Genomic DNA, 26,905 nt, shown 5'->3' on the forward strand with positions numbered 1-26,905 from the left:
TTAAGCATGAATCGGCTGGGATTGTCACTTACACCGCCTTGTGGCCAATCACTTCCCAAGCTTTGCTCATGCGCCGAAGGTGTGAAACGCCGTGGGATCGAGAACGGGTAACCTTCCACTTTTGATTTGGCGATGATCAAGACCCGTGAGCCACTGGCGGCGGGAGGCCTGGCCACAAGGTTCGGCGGTACCCTGCCTAGCGGGCAGCCGAGCGTTACACCCAGCGCTGAAAAAAGGGGCGCCGGCCGGACGGTAACCTCAGATTGGCTCGGCACTTTCATTGCGCAGACCAGGGGCTGAAATGTCCAAGGAAACGCATCGGTGGGTTTCTTCACGTGCCTTCAACGCCTTCACCAGTTAGGCCTCCACTTCACAAGAGTCGTCGTCACGGACGCGTCAGAGCCAGTCCACTGCATATCTACCTGACGTATCCCACAGAGCTCAGTTGAATGATCTGCGCTTTGAGTTCGTGTGTTCACGGTTTTGTCCTTATAGACTTTTGACAAACTGATGATGAGTGCTTCGCGATGACGGAGTAATGTACCAAACTGATTATGATGTTCGGGTAATGCAGTGAAGCGATTAATTCTATTATGTAGCTGTTTGCATATGGTCACATTTCATGTGTTTAAAGCCCTACACTGATTCAACATGGAGTGAGCCAGAAACTTTGCTGGCGGTAACACCCAAGTCCACCTCCTGCCATATATTAATCCAAGTTTTGTGCCTCGCACATCTTCCTGTACATCCCTCCAAGGGCAATCAGCTCTTCGTGAGTGCCCTTTTCGACGATCTTGCCCCCATGGAACACGCAAATCACATCGGCATCCTTGATCGTTGACAGGCGGTGAGCGACAGCGACGGTAATCCGATCCCCCGCTTTGGCGGCCTCTGCAATGGCGCCCTGCACGATCTTTTCACTTTCTGTGTCGAGCGCGCTCGTGGCTTCATCCAGGAGCAACACCTTGGGATTCCGAATGAGGGCCCGCGCGATGGCGATGCGCTGCCGCTGCCCGCCCGACAGCTGTGTTCCGTTGGGACCCGCCGCTGTCCCCATTCCCTCGGGGAGCGAGGAGACAAAGTCCCATGCGTTGGCCGCGCGAAGGGCTGCTTCAATCTCCGAGTCTGGCACCGAAAAGCTGGCATTGTCGTCTGTCGGAGATGTCGAGGTGTCATCAACGCCCAAAGCAACGTTCTCACGAATAGACCCTTGGAAGAGTGTTGGCTCTTGCTGGACCAGTGAGACAATGCGGCGGTAGTGTTTTGGATTCAGCTGGGTGAGGGCGTCGCCGTCGATGCTAATCGCTCCTGTTGAGGGGTCGTAGAACCGCTCAAGCAGGGCAACGATCGTCGACTTTCCGCAGCCAGAGGCCCCAACAACCGCCAGAAACTGGCCCTTCTCGATCTGCAAACAGGTTACAGGTTAGTGTTGATACGTGAGAGAACCCAGTGAAAATAACACACCTTCAGGTCGACTCCGCGCAAAACCACGGCGTCAGGGCGACTTGGGTACGAAAAGCGCACGTTCTCCAGCACAACAGGACCGCCAGACTTTGGCGCGTGGTCACGATTCTCATCAGTTTCACGGACCGTTGGCTGCAACGAAGACAGCCAGAACATATAGTTGGCCGAATTCTTTCCCTTGGTGATGCCTTGACTCCCTATTAGCTTTCATCTCACTCTCAATTGCAGACTCAAATCCATCCAGCACTCACTTGTCGAGAATTGAAACAGTTGCGCTGTGGCCTGTCCACAAAAGAACACAGCCATGAATGACACGAAGAAATCATACATGGTTGTTTCCTGGTGGGCAACCAAGCGACATCCATACCTGAACTTGTGGGTTAGAAAGACGATCACAGCGGTTCAAAGTTGAGTGTCATACCAAAAGCCCAGAGCCATGAACCAGTACTCGATCGATTGCGTGAAGCCGAAGCAAATCATAATGAGGCTCAAGGGCTTGATGATTCCGGAGTTTGCATGGTCCAGCTCGGTAGTGTATCGCTCGAGAACGCGCTCCTCGATGGCTAGGGAAGACACCGTGCGGATAGCGGCAATTGCCTCGGAGGCAATGGCCGCACTGTTCGAGCCCCTCTTCGAGGTGATATGGTCCAGCTTCATGTCCAAGCGGACCTTAAGCCATCCGGCTGTGAGGAGAGGAGGTAGACCGGCAAAGACCACCACCAGGCCAAGTTTCCAACTGTAGGCGATGCCAAAAATGCTGCAGACGACAACATTGAGCACGGCGATGAAGACAAGCGCGATGTTGAAACCCATCAACTCAAAAACGGCTTGGGGATCAGAATCGACACGGCTCGCCAGAGCACCCGTCGAGTTCTCTGGCCGGTCAAAGAACTGGAGGTCTTGTCGCAGCAAGTCATTGAATATCATTCTGCGCAGTTTGTGTTGGAGGGCCTTGTGGAGGGGATCATCAGCCTGTGTCCAATCGAGGGCTTCAAGATTCCAAAACCTACCTGAGCCACGGCATTGACGGACCAACCCATGATCATGTACACGACCAAACAACCAGACGCTAGGACGATGTACATAGAGGCAAAGAAGTTCCCGCGATCCTTCAAGGCTTCTCCTTCCAAGGTGAAGACATCCATGACGCGAGATAGTAAAATGGCCTGACCGGGGAAGATGCCAGCTGCAACAGCAGGTCAGCAATGAACGACAACGCTTTGTTGGGGGGGCATACAAGCGACAATGCAGGATATTATCACCGACGTATACCACCACTTGAGTTCTGGTGTGAGCTTGGCGAGACGGGCGATGACCGTGAACAGGCCGACTGGTTGATGCTTTTCGTAATCATCACGATCCCTCTGCGTCTCCAGACGCGCCTGATCCTCTGTGGCATATCGAGTCATGGATTTGGCGAGCTCAACTGGGTGGCCCTCTCCTTCTGCGTTCTCCCCATCACTCTCCGACGATCCTGGACCAGTAACGGACAAATCCTGAATGCGGACGAGCTTGGCGTATGTACCGTCCTGGGCGATGAGGCTTTCATGCGTGCCCTGTTCGACGATGCGACCCTTGGACATGACAACTATGTTATCGGCCTTGCGAATAGTGGCGAGCTTGTGAGCAATGACGATGGTGGTGCGCCCTTCAGCCGCCCGATCCAGTGCTTGCTGGACCACGCCCTCGGAATGCGGATCGAGCGCACTGGTAGCTTCATCTAGCAGCAACACTTTCGGATGGGACACGATGCTGCGTGCAATGGCAATGCGTTGCTTCTGTCCACCCGAAAGCAGACTCCCTCTCTGGCCAATATCCGTGTCATAACCGTTGGGCAACTCGGTGATGAAGTCATGGGCAAAAGCCGTCTTTGCTGCTTCCTGCACGTGGACCATTTTCTCCTCCCGAGAAGCGTTCTCCCAAGGCGTGCCGACAAGACCGTAGGCGATGTTGTCAAAGACTGACCCCTGAAACAGCACGGGTTCCTAGTCAAGGTCAGAACCGTACCTTACGAACAGGCTGGACGACGTAGGTGATGACATACCTGTTGAACAAGGCGCACCGTCTTCCGGAGCCAGTTGAGGTTCAACTGATCAATGGGATGACCATCCAGCTTGATAGTCCCCGAAGAAGGGTTGTACCACCTTTCAATCAAACCTACAATGGTGCTCTTGCCAGAACCGCTTGGACCTACGAGCGCGGTGACCTTGCCTGCTGGAACACGGAGCGAAAAGTTGTCAAGTACGGTGGTGTTGGGACGCGTAGGATAGGCAAAAGTAACGTTCTCCAGTTCCACGACACCCTCAACTTCAGAAAGCTGTCCCCCGGACTTGTCGAACGGATCGATCGCTGACTGTCTGTCGATGAGTTTGAAAAGCACCGCAGCTGATGTGGTGGCACGAGTGAAGTCGACGGAGTAAGGGGCAAGCATAGTGATTTGCATAGACCCGATGGCAACGGACAGCAACACCCTACAATCAGTCAGCCAGTTGAACAGCAAGAATGTCACAATGCACAGAACGTACGTGAAGATGTCGCCCGAGGTCTTGATGTCGCCTCGTGCAAGCATCTGAATTCCTTGCCAGAACGCCAGACCAAAGCCCAGGTAAACAATGGTATACTCGATGGAGAAAAGGGCGCCCAACAAGGGTGAGATCTTGTCTCCGATGCGGTGCGCCTTGGTAAGATACTCGTCAAACTTCGCCACCAGACGAGCTCGCATCTCAAAGGCGTGGACTGTGCGAACACTGGCAAGCACTCCCTCCGCGAACGAATTTGCCTGGCCAAATAGATCGAGAATTTGGGTCTCAAGGCCGGCTTCGATAGTCGCCACTATGCCCATGCTGATGACGGTGGCCGGGGCTATGCAGAGGGTGATGAGGGTGAGCTTCCAATGCGTGGCGAAGGCGATTGTGAAGGCGGAGATGAAGGCCGCGAGGCCTTGGAATGTGAGGCCCAGCTTTTCGGAGATTCCGCTATGAATCAACTTTCCATTGGAGGCACCCTGGGTTGCGATAGATCCTGCGGTGCCGAGGTCGAAATAGGCGATCTCCTGGGCCAAGGCGGCGCGGAGATAAGCATGGCGGAGGTTGCGCACAATGCGGTGACCGACGTACGTGAGGATGGCGTTGTACACGTAAGAGAGCACAAACCTGCCGATGCCAAGGTAGACGAAATAGAGCCTATACGTTCAAGTATCAGCCCCTATTCGAGTCATTGAAGTGAAAATATTGATGAGAAAAGCAAGGGGCGCAAAGGAAAAGGAGCAAGTGAAGCAAATATATATTTGGGTGTATGAGAGGGGTGGCAGGGAAATGAACGTACGCTAGTTTTGCGACTTCATCCATGAATGCATCCGGCGACGTCTTCCCCGACGAAAAATCCGTGATAGTTGTGACGAAAGTGCCAAATATCAGATTTTGAGAAGCAATCCCAACCCCTGAGCCACAAGCGGCACAGATGGCAACAGCCATCAAGGTGTATTCGAAAGGTCCGCCATAGCGGAACACGCGCTGCAATCGATGTTAGTACCTCTATGTTTGATTTAGGGACAGAAACCATCCGGTTCTTACAAAATATGCGTTTCCAGCATCATCCTCGGAACCCTTCTCATTCGTGGTCGGTGGGTTTGTCTGTGGTGCCGTAACAGATTCCTTTTCTGTTCGATCAAGGTCATCTCCAGTGCTCGACGCCATGGTGGTCACGCCCCATTCAAGCCACAGCGACTGGACAACAGGACGGAGGACTAATCCTGAACTTCAAGAACAGAACGCGCAAGAGAAATTATATCAAGACGTGACGGGTCATGGGGGGAGAATTTGAGCATTCTCATGCTGACGCGCTTGGCGCCAAGTCCCTAACCCAAGCCTTGCTCATCGGCAATCTCTCTGATCCATGGATCTCGGACAACAAAATGCCCCGGCCAGAAGCTTACTTCGTACTCGGTGTCCGGAGGAGATACGCAAGCCAAGACAATTGAGACCTCCAGTGCAAACCCAACCAAAGCTCTCCAGTAACACGAGATTCTTCGAGCCCACTGCATACACGGAGTACGTACGCAGATTTTCTGATTTGCGTCACCCGTTTGTCACGCCGTTGCTGAGTTTCCGGTGCCTGCTACCACGTCACGCCGGCGACGGCCCCACTTCCCCTTTTCTCGCTTGCGGTGGTCCGGCCCCATCTTGCCGGTTGCTCGGAACGCGCGGGACGCGCGGGTCCGGCCATATTTGGTCCGAACCTCTCTCTCGGGAACGCTGCCGCCGAAGTCCGCATTTCTCGGATGAGTGCGCCGGCCGGCCATCACGGGACCGGTAGTGCACAGCGAAATGGAAGACACAATGAACGACCAACAATCTACATCACCTCCTCCAACTGGCCACAAGCGGGCATCTGTGCCGAGGGCCGCAAGTCCCCCCCACCACCACCCAGCCTTCCTTGCTGCACCTTGCCACCCTGAGCCATAGCCACTAACAACCTTTGGGATGTGAACCATAGTGTAATGGTTGCCGTGCACGAAAGGTTAGTGAACTGAGAGCTCAACAATGCTCCAAGAACTTGGACCTACTCGACTCATACTGATCCCCTCGGGGTGCGTGTTAGATTCGATGTAACCGCGAATTCCCATGTGCACATTGCGTTTCTGCCAAAATCGAGTGCGTTCAAGCAGGGCCTAGACCACAGGAGAAGCGAGCTCGAATTCTCCTAACCCATCAATAGTGAGTATCCCATGAGATCTTGGTTTTCCAAGTAAATGCGCCTCATTAACATATCTCAACTCCAGCGAGCAAAAAATCGACGACATTGACCGCCGACTTGACGGCGTGTTACGCATCTTGGAGGAGATTAAAACGCAGTTGCCATCACAGAGACTGCTCTCTTCCGAGGCTGGAAGTCTACGAGTCCCATCGAGCACACCTGGTTCCGGAGCTAGCCCAGCAAGCCATGGATGCCGTTCCACCAATCTGCCCCCTTCCACCGGGACTGTTGTTGAGGGGGAGTCTTCGTTGACAGCACAGTCTTTGTTCGCCAGCGACCTGGTCCGGAAGGCCGTCAGCACCAGTCCCAGATCTGACATGGGTCAGCGAGTTGAGGCCCTCAGCCGTGTGGTTGAATCTATGAGAAGTCAGCCCGCGTCTCAGGAGATGACCTATCCCAATGCTAAGCATGTGGCGTCCGCTTCGCTGATGGGTTGCGAACTTCCCCCCATCGAAAAGACCCTGGAAGTTCTCAAGTTCTGTAAAGGTGATAATACCTGTCTGCATCTTCAGACACCACCTATCAGTATACAACTTAACTCACACAGTCTTGTCAATGCTCCAGCACATGAATGGATAATGTGGGCTTTGGGCCTGTTCCGATTCACCCCCGAAAACTTGTCGACCATCTGTCTCACTGCATATGTGAACGATGAGTACGACGCTGCCAAGTTCATCACGGTCAATTTCAGCCTGTACTATCTCTTCGCCGTTTGTGGCTTCTTCGTTGAAGAAAAGCGAGATGAGTATCTCGAGCTATGCCGCCTATGTGCAACAAATCTAGAAACAGCACTATCCGCACTTCCATTGCATTTGCCAGCAACAGATCAAGTTATCCTGGCTCTTGCAGTTGGTGTAAGGAAGACAATCTTCTTACGACAAGATACTAGGAATTACTTGGCTGACATTCCCCAGGCAATCTATAGCGTTGAACTTGGAAAGCCGTCTCTCACATGGACCTTGGTCTCGAAAGGCTCAGAGCTTTGCCAAGCACTGGGCTACCACCGCAGCAGCACCTTTACGAATGAGCCATCACAGTCGGCTGTGCGGAAACAATTTCTCTTCTGGATGCTCTACACCCTTGACAAAAGCTTATCGCTCCGTCTGGGTCGGTCATCGACAATTCAGGATCGAGATATAACCATTCCTGACCCCCAGAGCCACAACAATCCTTCAGGGTCCCCTTATGATGGCTTTTTCGACTTGTGGGTTGCCATCTCAAGGCTTCAGGGTCACATCTATGAGTTACTCTACTGTCCAGATGCTCTTCGGCAATCGGAGGAGGTGCGCAGATCTCGCGCGCAGCAGCTGGCCAGCCGCCTAGATGAGTTGGACAGGCTCACGGCAGAGGCAACTGTAAGTCATTTCTTTCCTTTCTTTTTGCTTTTGTTTCGGCAAATACCCGAGGATTCCTAATACTGATAATGCCCATCATGTCTTTTTCCCAGTTACAATGCGACAAGTATTCAAGGGACATGATCGGCAACGACCTTACAGAGTTCTTTGTGCTCTCTGATGAAATCTTCCGGCTTTCCACTCGCACCATGATATATCGGGCTGTTCCAAACAGTCCAGGTTCCCCGACAACATTTACCCCTGAATGCATCACCACAGCCAGGCGGACACTTGCCCTCCATGAACGTTGTATGGCCATTGTTGAGAGGAACCTGCCTGCTTTGTATTCTATCTACATGAACTGGTCAGTGGTAGCCACCTTCTTCCCGAGCTGACTTGCATTGGACCCTTAGTCTGACCCCTTGATCAAGGACGATACTTTTTTCCCCATTTGTCCCTTTCATTGTCTTGTTCTGTCAAGTCATCGAAACCCTCGATGAGGGAGACCTTGCGAGACTCGAGGCGTTTGTGGCCTCACTTCAGCCTCACCCATCTGCCACGGAAGCGGTAGAGAAGCTTCGACGTTTGTTCCAGGTGCTGTACAACGTGGCCGCCCAATATATCGAGTCACATTCCCGAACAGGACACGACGACAGGCCAGATACCATGGAAATTGACAGTTGTCTGGCAGCTTTGGGATTTCCATCATTCAACGCTCCCCCCAGTCACCATGACAACCGCGATGTTAGAGATGTTGACCGTCGCGGCAGTGGACAGGCTTCTCAAAGGGGCGTCAATCCCATGATATGGACAGGATACGGAATGGAGCTGGAGGATTGGTTCTATAACAATCAGCATATGATGGCGCTTTTGGGGGACGGATCATTCGGTGATGGTCCGTGGAACCTTGGCTCAACGTAATTCACATCTGATGTTCTCAACCCCGGACCACTCAAGCATTCTGTAATTTCCCGTCTGTCAACTTTCTCCTTCACACAATCAAGTACTTGTTACACATTCTCCTGAGTTCTGATAGACAACTTGGCTTCACCCCTTCTCCCAGCACCCTATCCCGGGTCTGCCACAACTGCTGCATCACCAATGCCGCCGTCCGGATGTATCCCCAGGGGCAGATCCACGGGTTGTGTGAAACCATGGCCCTCATCCGGCTAGCAAACCACTCTCGCTGGGCCGGGTCATCTGCCTGTGTGCCGGCTAGAAACGTCGGCCATATCGTTCCTTTAAGGCACGGATGAACCAGAGGTACCTCTGAGAGGTGGCTTTGAACATTACAGACAAGGGCTTCCACTGTTAGCGACGGACTCCAGTATAGTTCTGCCACCTGAGGCGCAACAAGTACAATGTACAGACATGCAGCGGCACGGTGTGCGAGAGCCACATTGATGCGAACACTGAGGTTATCATGGCGTGATAGTCCATGGATGCTGCGAACCCATCCGACAACGTCGAAGGACTGAGCCCGCTGTATGAGAGCGAGTGCGAGCTCGATGCGGTTAGGAGGCGCACCAGTGTTTGACAGAGTACTTGCGCTGAAGATTATGTCCAGGATCTCCGGAGGACAACAATGGTACGCGTAGGCTTCAGTCCGCTGCAGCACCGGGAGGAAGTTGCTTAAACCGCAGCCACTGGAAGTGTGAACGGTGGCCGCCCATGAGGAAGGCAAGGACACTCCGGTAATGGCTGCGGCCAGGACATGGTATGTCAAGCAGTCCGCGGCGATGGCGTCTATGCAAGCAGCCATCGACGGGTCTTTGGCGGTGAAATCAGGGGTCAATAACTCTGGTATCAACGTCCCGGCGGCCTTCATATGGGCTTGCCATGCTCCCTGGCCCGAGTCTATCAGATCGAGATTGATGAGAAAAACAGTCGCTGCCAGGATTGTCTGCCGAGTCGTAGTGCTTACATCCTGAATGGCCGCCCGAAGGAGGCGAATGGCTCGGTCTTTAGCGGCGAGTGCGTCGAGAAACTCCTGGCCGCCTAATTGTCCTCCTCCAGCTCTCAAAGCCGAGAGGTGCATCGCCCCTGTGGCAACGAGAATTGCCTCGAGGAAGTCGAAGCATCCTGCTAGGGGTAGAATACCACGGAAGGGATTCCGGTCTGCCTGGTCAAACGACACCAAGTCCTGGCACACGGCCGTCGAGACTGCTTTGTCATCAGCAACTGGTTGTGGTTTCGTCAGAAGTCTTACCAGGTGTCTCACAGTGATGGAGATAATATCTAGACGCTCGATCCAGGTGAGCTAACACAGGGTCTAGGGATGGTGCGATAATCGTCGCACGTGTACCATCGGAAAGCTTTCTCTCAGCCGGCCCTAAAGGGCTGGCGCTATCTCGATGCTTGTTTGTTCGCGTCGCCAAGTTCCCACGCAGAGCAGGTCCATTGGCCCAGCGTAAGGTTACAGCGTTGTATCCCAGGCACTCTTCCCCGGATGCTGAACATTTTTGGCATACCGGGATTGATCTATCGCATCGCCACCGACGGCGACGGCAGTTGTAGCAAGACCGTGCTGGTGAGCGAAAGAGGTTGAGCTCAAGCATTAGAAGTACACCCGACGAGAGGTGAAGGGAAGTTGCCACGAAGAGCATCAGCGGAGAATCTCCCGGACATGACCTGGGCCAGCCCTCGTGTTTTGAACTTCTAGAAGCTTTAGCTGTGTCCAGAGTTATACGATCGAAGCCTCTGACAAATCATCATCGCCCGGTCCACCCAGACAGCCAACGCCTTTCCGCCACTTCGGCACCCACCGGCACTGACCGCCCCGCTCTTTCTGAGCCTTGGAATCCCAGCACTATCCCCAAGGCGGTAGTAAACGTGCAAATATTGCAGGTTAGGTAACGGTAAGCCCTTGATTGGCTTGGTTCCTGATGATGTGGAGGAACGATGGCATGTCGACAGCAGGTGTTCGGACGGGATGTTACAAATGTTGAGATTTTTCATCTCTTGGCATCAAATCCCACAAGGATCCGATCGGAACGCTGTCCGCTTCACATGTAATTTGTACTTGAGTGTACAAAAGACGTGAGAACCCATAACCAGTTGGGTTGTGCAAAAAAGGTTCTCCAGCAAGAATATGTGGTTTTGAGCTTGGGATGCGTTGGGCTCTTCGAGAAGACAAGGTATTCTCAGGGTTATAGTTTTGGTAACCACGTTTGGACCACTTTGTAAGTAGTGCCATGAACATGCCCCCCTTGTAGCCACCGTCGTACGCCCTAAGGGAAAGGTTCGCCAGGCTGATGACATGGACGACACCTTGTTATAAAACGGCTGTCCATCAGTGTGGCAGAAGACGGGTGACCGCATGTTTTCCTGCCTCTCACTCTCCCCTCGTGTTGCGTGCGCCTGTTGACCCGCGGTTACCATAGGTCTTTAAGACTCATCATCGTCGACATGGCACCCAAGAAGGAAGACGACTCTTCTGCCGACAAAGACCGGACTCCAGCACGGACAGATCAACTGGCCACTTGTTCCGAGTGCTCCGATGGCTTCGACATCGACGCGGCTGAGCTCGACCGCCTGGGCCGGCAACGGCCGGCTGTCTTCCCCAACGCAGTCTATGAACTCCTCTTCTGCGGATCTTTGCTCGTGTCCATGTTCATGGCCGAGTTCTTCATCTCGGGCTTCAACATCATCCTCCCCAGCGTATCGCGGGCGCTTGACATCCCCAAGGACTCGCAGACGTGGCCGGCCAGTGTCTTTTCCCTGGTGACTGGTTCGTTCCTGCTGCCCTTCGGCCGTCTCGCGGACATCCACGGAGCTTATCTTGTGTTCAACGGCGGGCTTATCTGGTTCGCCATCTGGTCACTCATCTCGGGGTTCAGCGTCAACTACCAGATGCTCATCATCTCCCGAGCTCTTGGGGGCCTCGGTCCGGCCGCGTTTTTGCCAACAAGCATCATGCTTCTGGGCAAAACTTATCGTCCAGGTCCCCGCAAGAACCTTGTGTTCAGCCTTTGGAGCGCGTTCGCACCGATGGGGTTCTTTATCGGCATCATAACCGGCGGCGCCGTCATCGAGTATCTTTCGTGGCGCTGGTACTTTTGGCTCGGTTCCATCGTTCTCGGTGTTGTCTCGGTGGCCTCTCTCATCACCATCCCGCGAGACCATTCCGCCACGCGGGTCGAGAACGCCCACGTCAAGATGGACTATTGGGGTGTCGCCACGGTTGTGCCAGGCCTGATCCTGACCACATTCGCCATCACAGAAGGAGGCCATGCTCCCCAGGGATGGCGTACACCCTACATCCTCATCACCTTCATCCTTGGCATCATCTTTGTTGCAGCCGCTGTCTATGTTGAAGGCTGGGTCTCCAAGCAGCCGCTTCTGCCGTTCGATCTGTTCAAGCCCAAGTACATGCGCCGCATGTCAGTTGCACTGTTCTTTGCCTATGGCACGTTTGGCATCTACTTGTTTTACGCGAGTTTCCAGTACGTCATGGTGTCCATTAGGACTGTCTGATATTTCATGCTATTTCCGTTTCGGAGCGACATTGTGGCTAACTGCCCGCAGCATCAGCGATTACATGAACAAGTCGGCATTGGTGACAGCGATCTGGTTTGCCCCAATGGCTGCTGGAGGCTTCGTCCTTGCGACCGTTGGTGGTTTCACTCTGCACCTACTGCCCGGCCGTGTACTTCTCATCATCTCGGGTTGTGGCTTTCTGGTCAGCAATCTGCTGTTTGCCATAGCCCCGGAGAATGCAGGGTTCTGGGCATACATCTTCCCTGCCATGATCGGCTCGACGCTTGGGGTTGACACGGCGTTTATTGTCAGCAATGTTTACATCACCACCAACGTCGCCCGGGAGCGGCAAGGCGTTGCCGGTGGGCTCATCAACAGCCTACTGTTTGTCGGGATCAGCTTCTTCCTCGGTCTCGCCGATCTGGCCGTGGCAGAAGACACCCATCGCGGGGGAACTCTCGGGCACAGGGTTGCCTTCTGGTTTGCCGTGGCCTGTTCAGCGGTTGTGCTTCTCCTCTTCGGTACGATCCGCCTCGGAAAAGCAGAGAGCGAGTTGACTGTCGAAGAGAAGATGCAACGAGGACTATCCGCAACCCATCACGAGCCCTCTAAGGTGAAAAGTGATCCGAAACAGAGCTCACAGCACTCAACAGCAGAAGTGTGATGGAGCGCGAGTGATCCAACATAAGTGAAACCTGGGTTAATGCATATTATTTTTTGTATATACCTTAGCTAGCTAATGACCTAATTCTGCACATGTCTCTTGACCATTCCTATCACAGCTCATCTCTCACACGGTATTTCACCTCCTCAATCTCCTGTCGTGCCTTCTGCCGCGCCTCCCTCTGCTGTTTCCTCTCATTCCTCTTGATCATACGATGCATGCGCTCCCACATCAGTCTGGACTTCTTCTGATCCTCCGTCTCTTCGACCTCCATCGCCTCGATCTTGAATGTGATATCCCTCTTGCCAAGGTCCCGCAGCGGCTTTGTGTGATCGATGGGCCATGCGAGCACGGCGTGATCGATCGCTTGGGACTTGTAGTTGGACAAATTATGCAGCTCACCTGGATATGACGTGAGTATCGTGGTCTATGCTGAGCTCCAACGTAACGAAGTGCAGTCATGAGATATGGCGGGAAAACTTACGTTCACAGCCGCTCCCCTTGGCCGCCCAGAGGGGCAGATTTACGTAGATAGCTCCGGCGGGGAAAACAACAATCTTCTCGTTGTCGGGAATATCCTCATAAGGTTCTTCGTTGGCCGCCACGTGCGTTGTCGCCACTTCCGCATGTGATTCCGTCGTGTGCTGCTGCTGCTGTTGTCCATGCGGGTCGGTATTCTCTTGAACTTGTCCACCTTGTTCTCGTTCGGACCCAGGCACCGGCGTAGGGGTGGGCAAGGGCTTCGGCCGCACAGTGGCGTAGATCTTTTCACCTGCTTGCTTGGGCTTGCGGAACACGCCAAAGAGGTACCTATGATCCGGCACGAGCCCATCTCCGCGCTGTTGCTGCTCAATCCATTGACGGACTGGTTCTGGAACATCGGTCCACTCCATGACAACGATTTCACGGTCTTCCCCCTTATGATCGACTCCGTCCCAGCTGCCCGCATAGTCCCGTTGTGCCAGGAACATTTCAATCCCTTCCTTCCATGGTGCCAATCCCGTAGGAGGCTCTTCGGCGAGATCCTTGAGCTTGTACATCTTCGCTTTGAACGACGCTGTGTGACGGCACTTGATGTGAAATCCCATGGGGTCCTCTCCGTCGTCTGGGAACGGCCTTGACCAACGGAAGCTTGGTACGACGCCATACTCATAGATGTCCCAGTTGATGGCGGCGCGTGCCATGGGCGCGGAAAGCGCCAGCGTTAGGACAACCGTTGGCTTCATGTTGCTCCACGATCGTCGAACCCGGCTAGTCGCACGTATCGAGGGTGTTGAATCGCGTGCAAGGGAACAGTATTTCGACAACGATGGCTGCAGGGTGTTGCAGATTCTTCATGGGAGCAGAGGGTCGAGCAGGACAGGTCGTAGGTATTTAAATGATATCACGCTGTCGGCATTTGGATATAGATGTCAATATGTCGCCCACTCGGCTATTAATTTGGAGGCAATCCCGACTCCCGGATCTGGGGTGTCATTAAGCACCAATACCCATCACCATTCTTAATCCACGATACAGCCTAATTGTCGCTCACCAACCACTTACCGCCTTGGTACTCTCCACGGCTTGATTAATATGTCCGATCATAACTAGAAACTGAATTCCACGTGGCCATTACACTGAATTACCATCACATGACGCCGTTGCCCTCAGGTAACTAGAGAGGCCAGAGGGAGGATTGGCACAGAAAAGCAACATGATGCAGCAAGCAGACTCGACAAAATTCCACAGCCAGATATTAAGAATATTAATATGTCAACCCAGCGCACGTCACAGTCCCTCACAACATTCGACGGTTTCTAACCGGGAGTCGGTGCATGAACGATGCCACTTCTAGTACCTCCGGAAACCACGGTGTTTGATCGGGACAAGGAGTCAACCTCCTTCTATGGTCTATGTCAAAAAGGATGTCAAAAACACAATCCCAGCCCAAAATGGGAGGGCGTTGTGAAGAGATATTAATCCGGGGTCTCAGATGGGTGTAGGAGTTCAAACCGACCCAGGTGCAGCTCCTCTTTATGCCGAACTGCTTGACTTCCAGCGCTAGGTATTGGACAACAAAGATTTCGCCTTCCGCTTTGTCTGCTCAAACTTCCCCAACCATAGCAGCACTTCCATCATGCTGACACCATCGGCTATCGGCATCGGTGCCCCACCACCGTCGGCATCTCTCCCAAGGCTACCTGGGAAGATCATGTAACTGATGCCCAGCCTGCTACTTCCCCCTACCCAAATCACAACTACAAGCATGCACATACGTACAGGCCTGGAACCGACATATGTACCTATCAATGCCGAGTGGCACCGCCCTACAGAGTACTACTGGGCGCGCAGCACTCTTTCTTCCAGTACTGGGCTTCCCCATACCACCCCTTGCCTCTACCCGACCACAGCCAAGAACTCTTCTGCTTGGCATCTGCTCGCCTCACCCTTCTTGGCTTGTTGACCTTCCTGATCCGAGCCCTCCCGCCGTTTGACTCCTGCTATACTACGCCAGTTGTTGCCGCCGATTGTAACTGTGGGAGTCCATCGAGATGGTTGGGGTTATCACGACATGATGGAGAGAAAACACGCGTGCGGGTGTCCTGCGCATACCCGCACGCTTTCTGGTGTTAGCAATATTTAATCGCATGCCCCGGTGCTGGGCGAGAACCTGTGTCTCCGACCGCATCGCCTACCGTTACGAACCGGGAGACGCCGGACCCGACTATCAACCGCAACACCGGCATCATGAAGGCGGAATCCTTCGCCCTCTTCCTCTCGGCCCTTAGTGGTCTCACCGTCGGGGCTTCAGCCCAGGAACGCGAGCCGCGGACCTGGGGGTTCGTTCCGGGACTTTTAAAGCCATGGGTCGATTCAAGAAGGCTCCAGGCAGATATCAAAACAGAGAAGTAGGTACACATCCAACATTGACCGCCCCGCCATCAGATGGGTTCATGTAATGCTAACATTGACCTGACAAGCCTCGTGAAGAACCTTCAGGTCCTGAACGACATTGCCTTCGCCAATGGAGGCAACCGCGCCTTCGGCCTACCGGGTTACGCCGCCTCGGTGGACTATGTCTGGAAGAAGATCTCCAAAGTGCCGGGCACCCGGGCTTGGAAACAGGACTTTGACGCCCTCTTCAGCCAGGTACTCTCGATCAGTCTCAAAGTGGATGGCGAGGACATCTATGTCTACGGCCTGTCCTATTCGCCATCGACGCCCCCTGAAGGCATCACCGCCGAGATTGTGGCCGGGCCGGAAGGCGCTGCGGGCTGCAACGATGAGGCATATGCAGACCTTGATGTGGCTGGAAAGATTGTCCTGGTTCAGCGGTTCCGCTGCCCGACTGGCGGAACGTTGGCAGGCCGCCTTCTCCCGGCTGCTCGTGCGGGCGCCGCCGCGGTGATCATCTACCACGACCTGACGACCAATGCCACCGCGGGTTCCCTGTCTGCTCCGAATCCGGAGCACGTTCCCGGCGGATTCATCAACAAGGTCGATGGCGAGCGCATCAAAGCGCGACTAGACGCTGGGGAGAAACTTGAGGCCTATTTTCAACAAACGCAGACCGTTGAGAACCGGACAACCCAGAATCTCTTTGTCGAGACCATCGATGGAGACCCGGATAATGTCATTGTGGTATGCAACCCGGTTTCGTGTTGACTAACAGGCTCGGTAAAAAGAAATGAGATCTGACTTCTGGTTTGGACAGCTTGGTGCACATTTGGACAGCGTTCAGGCGGGTCCCGGCATCAACGATGATGGTGAGCATGGTTCCATGACCCAGATTCATGGGAGTTCTTGAGCTAATCGTCTTGCAGGATCCGGCACGAGCTTGATTCTCGAGCTCTTCCTCGCGTTGAGCAAGTACCGTACCCGGAACAAGGTGCGCTTCGCATGGTGGGGTGCCGAAGAGAACGGACTGCTGGGCTCTAAGCACTACTGCTCGACTCTCGACCCGCGCGAGGCCAACCGGATTCTTGCGTACCTCAACTTCGACATGGTTGCCAAAGGGTACATTGGCGTCAGTGACACGGACGGCAGCACGCACGGCTCCGTGGCACCCCCTGGCTCCGAGGTCATCGAACGCCTCTTCAATGACTATTTTGCCAGCAAGGGCATCACTGTCACACCTGCCATCATGACGAACGGTAGTGATTACGCTTCCTTCTGGAGCATCCTCAACAAGCCCTTTGGCTTCCTTCATACCGGCACTGGCGTGGAGCAGGACCCGTGCTACCACCAAGCATGTGACACGATCGACAACCCTGATCCCGAGACGCACACCAAGAACGCAAAGGTAAGTCGCACCCTTGGTGTAGCCAGCACACAAGCCATGGAGACGGTGAATCTGACATTTTCGTCTGGCAGGCTGCGGCGCATGTCCTGAGCATTCTGGCCATGGATGGTACACGCCTTATTCCCAAGGGTCCCCCGATTAACGCGACAACATTGGCTGCCATGCGGACACGTGATCTTACGCCCGATCACGCCCGGATCGAAGACCTGGAGGCAATGGGCGAGAGACATCTCGGATGTGGCCATGACATTTGAAGAGTGGGTGCTGGGCTTGTTGTTCCACAGCCATGCCGGTGAAGTCCACTCTGCAATCTGGGGAGAAACGCATGTGGATTAAAAGGATTGTCTACTAGTATTACGACAGGAAAGTTGCCGCATTCGTATGGTTATCGCTCTCTATCGATCCTCGGTGTTTATGCTGTTGAGATGGCGTCTTGACTTCCAAGTTTAACGGGTTGCACCCAACCCCACTCCCTTATCCTGTCGCCGTTTGAGGAAGGCCAACCAAACAAACCGTCGGGACCCCTGAGGAAGCTCGGCCAAACCCGGTCCCAAAAACGGAAGGTCACAGCTCCGTTGACAACGTGAATCGCGACGTTTTTGTGATTTGCGGTTGCTGACACCGAGATCGCCGCGTTGCCGTCCAATCCCCTGGAATGAAACCGAGGGATCCTGTCCGACAAGATGCGCTACCTGACATTACTGCTCCTGCGGACGCCAAGATAGGAGGGACCCGACATAACGGCGCCAGTCCCATGTCATGCATGCCCTCTCGGCGGATGATATCAGCGGCAATCCACATGTCAAACGCGCTGTGATATGGGCATGGGAGAGTCGGCAGTATAATAATTCCCCGGTTCCCCTTTTCAGGGCTGACAACGTGGGCTGCTCTTCTCGACGGCGTCGGTCCCATTACGTCACAGCCAATCCCTCGTTCACGATGCCGTCCAAGACCACCCTCTTCGTGGCCTGCCTCCTGGGCACGGCCTTTGCTGCCCGGAAGGAAGACCATCTCGTGAGCCGCCGCCTGTCCAAGCGCTTCATCGACGATGCCGGCCACTACAACATCTCGTTCTACCACATCAATGACGTCCATGCGCACTTGGATCAGTTCTCGTCATCCGGGACCGACTGCACCCGGCCCGAGCGCGGGTGCTATGGCGGCTACGCCCGTGTCAAGACGGTGCTGAAGGAGACTCGGCCATCACACCCGGATTCTCTGCTTTTGAACGTGGGAGACGAGTTCCAGGGCACGAGCTTCTTCTCCTTCTATGGCGGCGAGAAGATCGCCGAGACTCTCAACCAACTCGGCTTTGACGCCATGACCATCGGGAATCACGAGTTTGATCGGGGAGATGACCACCTTGGTGAATTCCTCGAGAACCTCACCTTCCCCATCATCAGCTGCAACATTTTCTCGGACCACGCCGTACTGAACAGGACCATCAAGCCCTTCCACATCTTCCCCCAGTACGACTTGGCAGTCATTGGAGTCACCACCGAGACCACCCCCAGCATTTCCTCTCCCGGCAAGGACACCAAGTTCACAGATCCTGTGACCGCAGTCCAGAATACCATTGATTTCATCCGCTCCACGACCAACATCAAGCGTTTGGCGGCCATCACTCACATTGGCTATCAGGAAGACCAGCGTTTGGCGAAGGAGACACGGGGCCTGCACCTCATCATGGGCGGTCACAGCCATACGCCGCTGGGAGACTTTGAGGGTGCCGAGGGGCCGTACCCCACGATCGTTGAGAACAAGGACGGCGAAGAAGTCTTCATTGTGACGGCTTACCGCTGGGGAGAGTATCTTGGCTACATCGACGTCACGTACGACGAGGAGGGGCGCATTCTTGCCTACCACGGCGCGCCGATCCACCTGACCAACACGACCGCCCAGGACGAGGACCTGCAGCGCCAGATCGACGAGTGGCGCCAGCCGTTTGACGAGTTCAACAAGGAAGAGGTTGGTTTCAGCAACGTTTTTCTGGACCAGGAGACGTGCAAGGAGGACAGATGCCTCTTGGGGGACTATGTTTCTGAGTAAGTCACCTGGAGCGCCATGCTTTCTTTGCTAAGTGAATGATATTAACCCAGATTCACAGCGCGCTTCTTGCCTACCGTCTGAACGCAAGCACGTCTGATGCGACGGCGCCGGCTTTCGCCCTGGTTAACGGCGGCGGAATCCGTGCCGCGATTGATGAGGGGCCGATCACCCGCGGCAAGGTTTTGACTGCTTTCCCATTCAACAATGCGGTCGTTGAGGTGACCCTGCCCGGCGATCGTCTCTGGGACGTCCTCAAGGGCATCATTGAGGGTGTCAACGTGAACAACGGCCAGGCCGTCACCTCGTACCTGCAGGTCAGCAGAGGCATCAAGATCGAGTACGCCACAGGTGCAACTACCCCCACGGGCAAGGCCCTGGTGTCCGTCAAGATCGGCGGAAAGCCGCTTGACCGGACCACCGAGTACAAGCTTGTCACGATCGACTTCCTCGCCAACGGTGGAGATAACTTCTTCAGCCCGCCGTTTAGCGACCTGGTAATCCTTGATACTATGGATGAGGTGTTGCTGAGGCACATTGGGGCCACGTCGCCGGTGAACATTACCCGCGACGACCGGTTGGTTGCTGTCAAGGGTTGCAAGGCGAAGAAGGCCTTGAGGCAAGCCAGGGCGCAGAGGAAAGTGAAGGCGAAGAGGGCAAGCAGCTTTGAGCACACCTCCCAGCAGCTGTGAGGCGGGCTTTGTAACATTATGACAAGTTCCCATTCTCATGTGTTTAAACAATAACATTAATACCTTGACCAAAGCTCTTACCATTCCGTTTCATCAGAGCAGAAATATTTCCTCCTATGGAAGTATTACTCAAGCCCACAAAAAGGCAGGAAGATTGGGCTATGAATAATTAACACAAGCTAATAAGTGCGGAAGGGGTCGGTCTGACACCAACTCTTCCCCCAGACATTCGGCAAATTGTTCTTGATAGGCTAGACAGGTTACACAGAGAACGGATAAGCAAGGACTAATTACAGAGGAAAAACATACAGAACTCGCGGAATGGGCGTCTACCTTCTCCTAGGTGTCCCGAACGCAGAAAGGTGCAGCCAACTGGCCGGGCCGTCAGCCAACAAATGCAACATGGAGGGCAGCCATCTCCTTTTAAAGACCACCGTCGTGGCACCTCGGACGTCTTGATATGTTCAACTAAATTCCCCAGACGTTAAGCTGATGAATACCATCTCCTCTCAGCTTCCGTAACTTCATCCGCCATGTCATCCCTGAAGGACCTTTGGTGGGCAGCCCGAAACCCGCCCGCGGATCCCCAGCACCTCGACTTCAAGGACAAGGCAGTCCTTGTCACTGGCGCCAACTCGGGTTTGGGCCATGCTGCCGCCATCAAGTACGCTGCGCTGGGCGCCAAACCCCTGATCTTGGCTGTACGATCACAAGAGAAAGGGGAAGAGGCCAAAGCAAACATCATCCGCGCCACGGGCTGCTCACCTGACATCTTTATGATCGAGATCCTCGAGCTGACGAGCTTTGAATCGGTCAAAGGCTTCGCCCAACGCATCAAAAAGTTGCCTCAGCTCCATGTGGCCCAGCTTGTCGCCGGCATTTCAATGCCAACGTTCTCCAAAAGCCCTCATGGTCACGAGATGGCCTTACAGGTCAATGTCCTCTCGACAACTCTCCTGGCCTTGCTTCTCCTCCCCAAGCTATCCGAGACGGCCGCTACTGTTGGTCCAGACAGCTACGTCCCCCATCTCTCCTTCGTCAATAGCGTGGCGCATCTCGAGGTGAAGCCCGACTGGCTCGCCAACGACAGCCAATCCCTGATCCAAAGGCTGGAGGATGAAACCAAATTCGACAAAATCTCGCAGTACTACCTGGCCAAGCTTGCCGGGATGTTTGCCATGCGCGGAATTGCTGAGAGGATTGCCAACAACCGAGTCGTTGTGAATGCTTCGTGCCCCGGCATGTGCAAGACCAACATGGGCCGGAACCACCCCCTCGCGGAACGCATCTTCATGGCAATCTTCTACTTCTTCTTTGGCCGCACGGCAGAGCAGGGGAGTCGCACCTTGGTCAGCGCCACCGGGCTCGGTCCTGAAAGTCATGGCCGGTTTTGGACCAACGATAAGTATCTCCCGTGAGTGTACCCTGAACTCATGCATTGGTGAGGTGCCGGTATTAATACTAATACGCATGTGAATGGCAGGCCAAGCCAGTTCATGGAGAGCGAAAGAGGGAATGAGCTATACCGGGAGACCTGGAATGAGATATTACAAATTCTCGAGAGAGAGGCCGGCATTGATGTAGGGAGTTGGAAGTGAAACTCATTACTGGGGACATGGTGTTGATGAGAGTGTCAAGTGAATGAGGACATTCATGTGTTCATGTCATCTGAGCAGAATAAGTAAGTTATTGGGTGTCAATGACCGAACTACCTTAGGTAGTTCATTGCGAATACGGGATGTCTTGCCCAAGCAATAGCCGTCTGCCATGACAAAGTCGTTGATAATACATGACTGCCCCTACCATGCTGATAAGCATCCAGCATTTACAGAGTATTGTGGACGTGCGTAGGTATGTACCTTACATACTCTGCAGTGAGCACCCTGTCTCACATAAATTTCCTCATGGTTTTGTCCCAATGGCCTCTCTGTTGCCATGCCATGCTAAGCCTCATTGTTCCGGAACAGCTGATGGGCAGCAGAGACACGAAGCTTCTTCCTGTTGTTGTATTGTTACGGAGGAACCCCCTGAACGTTACGATCACACTGAGGCCCCTCACGCTGCCATGCGCAGATGCAAATACGATGTCGCAATGATACTCTCCAGGTCAGAGGATAATCTCCAGGTTTGTCGGTGTTTTTGAGTCTTTACGTTAGACTATGCACATACACCCTGTCCTACCACTTCGTACGAACTATAGACCACAAGCCCGAAGTCATCGCCACTGTTAGCCCCAGGGCGCGGCGTGCGGTGTTCTTGGCCAAGGGGAGCCAAGGAAGCCAAGAGCCTTCAGCCCCAGAGCTGAGATCTGGGGTTGTGAATGGCGCCGTGAGCTGAGCACCTTTTTGGGCTCCAAGGGATTACATTACTTGGTCCGTCCACTTCATGCCAACACACGATGTGAACGTCAATAGCCCAACATGATCTATCCACCTGCTACCACCCACGATGCACGACTTCCGCCAGCGCATCCGACTCCCAACGGTTTGGGCATGCATTCCGGTTTGCAAGTTAGCATTGACCAGCCACCCGGAGCCCGTCACGAGCGCCGAGTCCGCCGAATGAATACGAGGCTGCGGACCCGCTGATCGCTGTCCCCGACCGCCAATGCCCCGGCTCGGCCTGGTGCTGCGGCTACCAAAATAACTGGGTCCCCTCGTATCCTCCGTCGGCGGTGCTGGGCCAGGGGAAGAGCTAGATCGAGATATATAATGCTGCTGTAAACGCCCTCTAGTCCGGTCACCGCCATCCATCATCACAGCGGTTCATCCACCCGACGTCACTCGCTCAACTCCCGACACGACCAGCCGACACAACATCACGGCCGTCCAGACCTCCACGTTCGCTTCCCGCGTCATCACTAAAAACAACAAGCCAAAATGCAGCTCAAGACCGCCCTCCTCTCGCTCCTCGCGGCCGTCGCTTCGGCGGCCCCTTCGGGCAAGTCCTGCCCGGCTCCGGTGCGCAAGTTCGGCATCATGGCGCTCCGCTCGGCGTCGCCCATCCATTTCGCCAGGGTCTCGGCCACCCAGAATACGTTGGTTCTGAACCTGCCCGACGACAAACAAGACGCGCAGTGCGAGGACGGTCAGGCGCCCTCGTCGGCCACCTTCTACATCAAGGACGAGGAGCTGTACCTGTACGGCAAGAACCCGAAGCAGTGGCTTGTTGCCGACCGCTCCGGCATGGGTAAGTGGAAGACCGAGAAAAAATCAGGGATGATGTGTGGGCACAGAAACACTGACGCTCTCGATAATAAATAGGCCTGGGCATCCTGCAGTACCACAACAAGACCTCCGACACCCCCAGCGGGCGGCTGGAGGTTAAGGGCTGGGCTATCGACGAGAACGACAACCTCACGTTCAATGGCAACGGTCTCCTTGCCTGCCCGAGCACGACCGACGACACGTGGTTTATCCGGATTGATGTGGGCGTTGAGAAGCCCCACGGCATCGAGGGCTGCCTCGGGTTTAGCGCCCGGACTGTGACTGTCACGGATCCGGTCAAGTGCACTTACAGTCTGTATAGCGCTTAGGAGGACGCTTGAAGAGGATCTGTGGTGGATTGCTGGGCTGTGCATGAATGTGTAGAGGATAAGACTACCGGATGATAATGTTAATCATGCTGCATCAGCATTGGGCTGGTAACTGTTAGAGGATTCTGGGTAAAGAGTAAATGAAATGGTCATGATTGGGATCAAAGACAGTCTTCAAGATCAGGTACTTGGCTCTGATGAACCAATCTCCCCAGACACATATACAGCCTTCAGACGTCATCCGTGAGTTCGATATTACAAGGCTCTCCTCACATTTTTCGCTCTGGACAGACAAGTCCCAAGCCCAAGCGTTGTGTTCGAAACTGTCAGGTTTGCCATGATCACACTCATCCCATGCCCAAGCCCCCTGTTGCGAGTGACTCACCAATCTCTCAGGGAACACAAAGGTGTTCAAGTGCTCCTTGACCAGAGGTTCATTCATTGCCCTTCGGGGTATTACCATTACATGTACATACATGTCTCGCGACCCGCGTCTAACGCCTGGCTCCTTTTCCATGATCCCTTGAAAATCAATCGCCCGAATCCCACCAATCCTTAATGCCGATTCCGCCCAAAGACCAAAAACCGAAAACTCACTGCGAGACGAAACTGAAAACACACTGATAATGGCCGAGAACCCCTGGCATGATGGCCGTTTCCCGCCTGCCGTGAAGTTGTTGTCTCATTTCATGAATCGTGATGTCAAATCCTCATGGGGAGAAAGAAAAAAAAGTATCAGCGAAGGAAGAGAAACTGTCATCCCCTGAGTCAATAAGAGGAAATCTGAACCAGACCCTCCGAGGAGATTTGGCCCGCCGGCGTCACCATGACCGAACCAAAGGCAGGCTGCTGGTTCTGGTGATGAGCTTGCTGGAGGCCCGGGACGCGGAAGCCCCGCAGCAACGACTTGGTCCCAGCGCGGACCATCATGTTGCGGAACTTAGCCACATCCATGGTGGAAAGGGCCGGGTAAACCCTGGCCTTCGGAAGCTCGCCGGTGGCGCTGTCGAGAATTCCAGTTTGGAAGCACTTGGCCTTGGCGGTCCCGTTGGCGGCATTCTCCAGCACGACGCGGATGTGGTTCTCGGTCGCGAAGGAGTGAATGCACTCGCGAAGGCTGGTGATGCCGTCGGAAGTGGAAATCGCGGTGCCGTGGTTCTCTGTGCTGGTCGTGGCGGCGGTAATGCCGTTGGCCGCTGTCGAGTCCTGGCGGTTCTGACGGTGGGGAAAGATGCTCTTCGAGAAAGCGGCGAGGCCATGGTAGATGGAGCCGAGACCGGCAGCCCACATGCGGCGGATGTGCCCATCGTCAGAAGCGCGATGGAAGTGCGGGCTGAGAGTGCGAATCTGGAAGATCTTGACGGGTTTCGTGATAGGCGCAAGCTGAGTCTCAGGGTCATGGATGTGTTGGGCATTGTTCAGATACCCGCGGCTGAGCAAGTCGATGTAGTGGAATGGCTCGATGGCGTAGCCGGCCGCCATGCGCAGCTCCATCGCCAGGGACAGGGTCATGCTGTGCTCGCCCGCGTTGCCCGTGGAGATCAGGGGGGTGTTTGTGTTGGCATTGATGCTCCCCTCCGTTGAATTGTTGGTGCCTCCAAAACCAGGAAGAGAAAACAGGCCGTTGAGCCACGAGTTAACAATTCGAGAGCAACGGCCCTCGCTAACAAACTCAAGGCGGCCGTTGTTGATCTTGGGCTTGGATGCCCAGCGTAGGCGCACCATCGTATCCTCATCGCCGTTATTGCCGTGACCGCCCATGGCAAAGCCAGCAGCAAAAACGCGGCAGTACTCGCTCACCGACGTCGAATACAAGTTGTCGGCATCAATGAACCCGATGTATTTACGATCCTTGCCGGCAAAGGCAGCAGCAAGGGCGATGCCCAGCAGCATGCCTTCGCCTTTGCCGTTGCGAATGAGGCCGTCATCGCCGATCAGCTCAGTGATGCCAGCCGCCTTGAATGCTGCGGCCGCCTCGCGATCCTTCTGGTGAGCGACCAGGACTTGACGGCCCCAGGTGCCAAAGCGGCGGGCCAAGGCCACAAGTTGGGCATAAGGGTCGTCAATGTTGCTGCCGTTGTTGACGTCCTTAATCATCGTCGACGCAACAGGCCGGTCGCAGTTGGAGACAATGATGACGAGACAGGAGGCGGGAATCGCTGCCACCACGCCACGAATGACCGAAATGTCTTCGTCCTTGCATGGGACAACAATGATCATCTTGGAAAGGATTGCGTCGAGCCGAGCCTGTGAAATGCTGACCGTGTCGTTGTGGGTGTTGTTGTCGTTGCCATTGCCCATGTTGGGGAGGGCGTCGATGTCATCATTGATCTTGTTGCCGTCCATGCCCTCAGTCATGGCTGCATCCAACTCCATCACCTGGGCCTCGTGGAAGATGTGAAGCTGGCCGAGGTGCCGGCCCTCGATTGGGCGTGTAAGCCTCATCCTGCCGGATGTCCGTTCAGGTCCTTGATATTGAGAAGGGTTGTTATGGCGTTTCTGGTTCCGCTCAAACGAGTCGTATGCTGTGCTGGAGCTGGTTCCGGAGGAACTTATCGTTGTCGCCGCTGTTGTGAAACCAGAGGTTGCAAGAATTGCAGGAACTGGATTCCAGGGTATATACCCAAAACTGTGGGTGGCCCCGGGGGCCGAAGTGAGAACTGTGGCCGACATGTCTTAGGTTTAGATTGATGTGTCCGTTTGATGTTGGGTTTGGACTGAGGTGAGGTTTAGGTTGCTAGTTGGAAGGTTCTTTCTGACTCTGCGCGAAGTGGTTCGCGACGAGGAAGATGTTGAACACATGTCGGGTCTGGACCCTCCCTTTTGTCTGATATCTGAAAGCTGAGATGATTTCTGGGGCTTCCCAAAACGCCGAGCATCTCATGATGGCTGATGGCTGCATGGATGCGGCGCAAAGCCAGAAGATGAGCGGCTCACTTCAGACCCTGTCTTGGACAGCCGGAGTTGCACAGACACGTACAGAGAAGGCGCCGGTACACGAGAAGGAGGGCAAGAAGGCGTTGTGGTTGCCTCGACCTTCCCCCCCACCTTGTCTCCCGGGCTCGGTGATAGGGGCTGCGGCGACGACGAGGAGGTATGTCCTGTACTTTGGGGGGAGCCACCTCGGGTGTACTCCGATCCGACCATACGCCTCCAGGGGGCGCCGGCGAGTGCAGGAGTGCAGGGCCAGCAGCGAAGAAGGGCAGACAGACAGGCAACTTCCGAGGTCAAGACTCTCACAAAAGCCTTGATTGGGCCCGGAGGAGTCTCAGGGTGAAGATGAGAAATGTGACCAAGATGTCGACGGCGTCCTCGGTCCTTGACTAGTATCGGAGTTCTGCCCCGGCTCGCAGCGAAAATGCATCCACAACCCGGCCAACGGGAATACGGGAATGTAGGGCTGATGATGCCCCAGCTCTCCCGAATGCAGCCACATTGACAGGACCGGGAATAATGGGGACTAATAGCGCGGTGAAGAGGGCGGGAAAGCAGCTCGTAGCCCCGATCCTAGTCGGGGAATAAGCGGCTCTGTATGTTCCTGGTCCGGGGTTTTCTCGTTCGTCAAGGCTGTTAGTCGACCCGATGCAGTGGGCCTCAGGCCACTCCCCGGCTTGGCCACAGGTACCTAGCGGCGGGTGACTCCAGCTATGT

The 26,905-nt window shown here is 54.6% G+C and overlaps 10 protein-coding genes across 10 annotated transcripts; 6 read left to right on the plus strand and 4 right to left on the minus strand.

Annotated features, from left to right (window-relative positions):
- Positions 1–709: 709 nt before the first annotated feature.
- Positions 710–5,159, minus strand: VTJ04DRAFT_11 (uncharacterized protein; the record flags this gene model as incomplete). Its single annotated transcript, XM_069358750.1, has 10 exons — positions 710–1,405; positions 1,465–1,652; positions 1,716–1,831; positions 1,886–2,415; positions 2,475–2,650; positions 2,702–3,449; positions 3,509–3,935; positions 3,990–4,646; positions 4,789–4,976; positions 5,037–5,159. The coding sequence occupies 10 exons, from the start codon at positions 5,157–5,159 to the stop codon at positions 710–712; spliced, it is 3,849 nt and encodes a 1,282-aa protein (XP_069222621.1).
- A 630-nt stretch (positions 5,160–5,789) lies between these two features.
- Positions 5,790–8,474, plus strand: VTJ04DRAFT_12 (uncharacterized protein; the record flags this gene model as incomplete). The annotated part of the gene is made up of 8 exons (XM_069358861.1): positions 5,790–5,867; positions 5,959–5,982; positions 6,064–6,179; positions 6,245–6,705; positions 6,784–7,073; positions 7,134–7,574; positions 7,667–7,917; positions 7,985–8,474. 8 exons carry the CDS (start codon positions 5,790–5,792, stop codon positions 8,472–8,474), a joined length of 2,151 nt encoding a protein of 716 aa, XP_069222622.1.
- Positions 8,475–9,377: 903 nt separating this feature from the next.
- Positions 9,378–10,013, minus strand: VTJ04DRAFT_13 (uncharacterized protein; the record flags this gene model as incomplete). Its single annotated transcript, XM_069358972.1, has 4 exons — positions 9,378–9,410; positions 9,478–9,716; positions 9,775–9,903; positions 9,974–10,013. 4 exons carry the CDS (start codon positions 10,011–10,013, stop codon positions 9,378–9,380), a joined length of 441 nt encoding a protein of 146 aa, XP_069222623.1.
- Positions 10,014–10,961: 948 nt separating this feature from the next.
- Positions 10,962–12,696, plus strand: VTJ04DRAFT_14 (uncharacterized protein; the record flags this gene model as incomplete). Its single annotated transcript, XM_069359082.1, has 2 exons — positions 10,962–11,998; positions 12,081–12,696. The coding sequence occupies 2 exons, from the start codon at positions 10,962–10,964 to the stop codon at positions 12,694–12,696; spliced, it is 1,653 nt and encodes a 550-aa protein (XP_069222624.1).
- Positions 12,697–12,808: 112 nt separating this feature from the next.
- On the minus strand, positions 12,809–13,922 carry VTJ04DRAFT_15 (uncharacterized protein; the record flags this gene model as incomplete). Its single annotated transcript, XM_069359193.1, has 2 exons — positions 12,809–13,098; positions 13,181–13,922. The coding sequence occupies 2 exons, from the start codon at positions 13,920–13,922 to the stop codon at positions 12,809–12,811; spliced, it is 1,032 nt and encodes a 343-aa protein (XP_069222625.1).
- A 1,504-nt stretch (positions 13,923–15,426) lies between these two features.
- On the plus strand, positions 15,427–17,235 carry VTJ04DRAFT_16 (uncharacterized protein; the record flags this gene model as incomplete). The annotated part of the gene is made up of 5 exons (XM_069359304.1): positions 15,427–15,587; positions 15,660–16,320; positions 16,394–16,445; positions 16,503–16,981; positions 17,053–17,235. 5 exons carry the CDS (start codon positions 15,427–15,429, stop codon positions 17,233–17,235), a joined length of 1,536 nt encoding a protein of 511 aa, XP_069222626.1.
- A 685-nt stretch (positions 17,236–17,920) lies between these two features.
- Positions 17,921–19,719, plus strand: VTJ04DRAFT_17 (uncharacterized protein; the record flags this gene model as incomplete). The annotated part of the gene is made up of 2 exons (XM_069359415.1): positions 17,921–19,026; positions 19,089–19,719. The coding sequence occupies 2 exons, from the start codon at positions 17,921–17,923 to the stop codon at positions 19,717–19,719; spliced, it is 1,737 nt and encodes a 578-aa protein (XP_069222627.1).
- Positions 19,720–20,252: 533 nt separating this feature from the next.
- On the plus strand, positions 20,253–21,137 carry VTJ04DRAFT_18 (uncharacterized protein; the record flags this gene model as incomplete). Its single annotated transcript, XM_069359526.1, has 1 exon — positions 20,253–21,137. One exon carries the CDS (start codon positions 20,253–20,255, stop codon positions 21,135–21,137), a length of 885 nt encoding a protein of 294 aa, XP_069222628.1.
- Positions 21,138–22,598: 1,461 nt separating this feature from the next.
- On the plus strand, positions 22,599–23,254 carry VTJ04DRAFT_19 (uncharacterized protein; the record flags this gene model as incomplete). The annotated part of the gene is made up of 2 exons (XM_069359637.1): positions 22,599–22,908; positions 22,983–23,254. The coding sequence occupies 2 exons, from the start codon at positions 22,599–22,601 to the stop codon at positions 23,252–23,254; spliced, it is 582 nt and encodes a 193-aa protein (XP_069222629.1).
- A 768-nt stretch (positions 23,255–24,022) lies between these two features.
- VTJ04DRAFT_20 (uncharacterized protein) lies at positions 24,023–25,699 on the minus strand (the record flags this gene model as incomplete). Its single annotated transcript, XM_069359749.1, has 1 exon — positions 24,023–25,699. The coding sequence occupies one exon, from the start codon at positions 25,697–25,699 to the stop codon at positions 24,023–24,025; it is 1,677 nt and encodes a 558-aa protein (XP_069222630.1).
- Between the last annotated feature and the right edge of the window lie 1,206 nt (positions 25,700–26,905).

This window comes from Mycothermus thermophilus (assembly GCF_041956435.1).
Source record: "Mycothermus thermophilus strain CBS 625.91 unplaced genomic scaffold VTJ04scaffold_1, whole genome shotgun sequence".
Classification (NCBI taxonomy): domain Eukaryota; kingdom Fungi; phylum Ascomycota; class Sordariomycetes; order Sordariales; family Chaetomiaceae; genus Mycothermus; species Mycothermus thermophilus.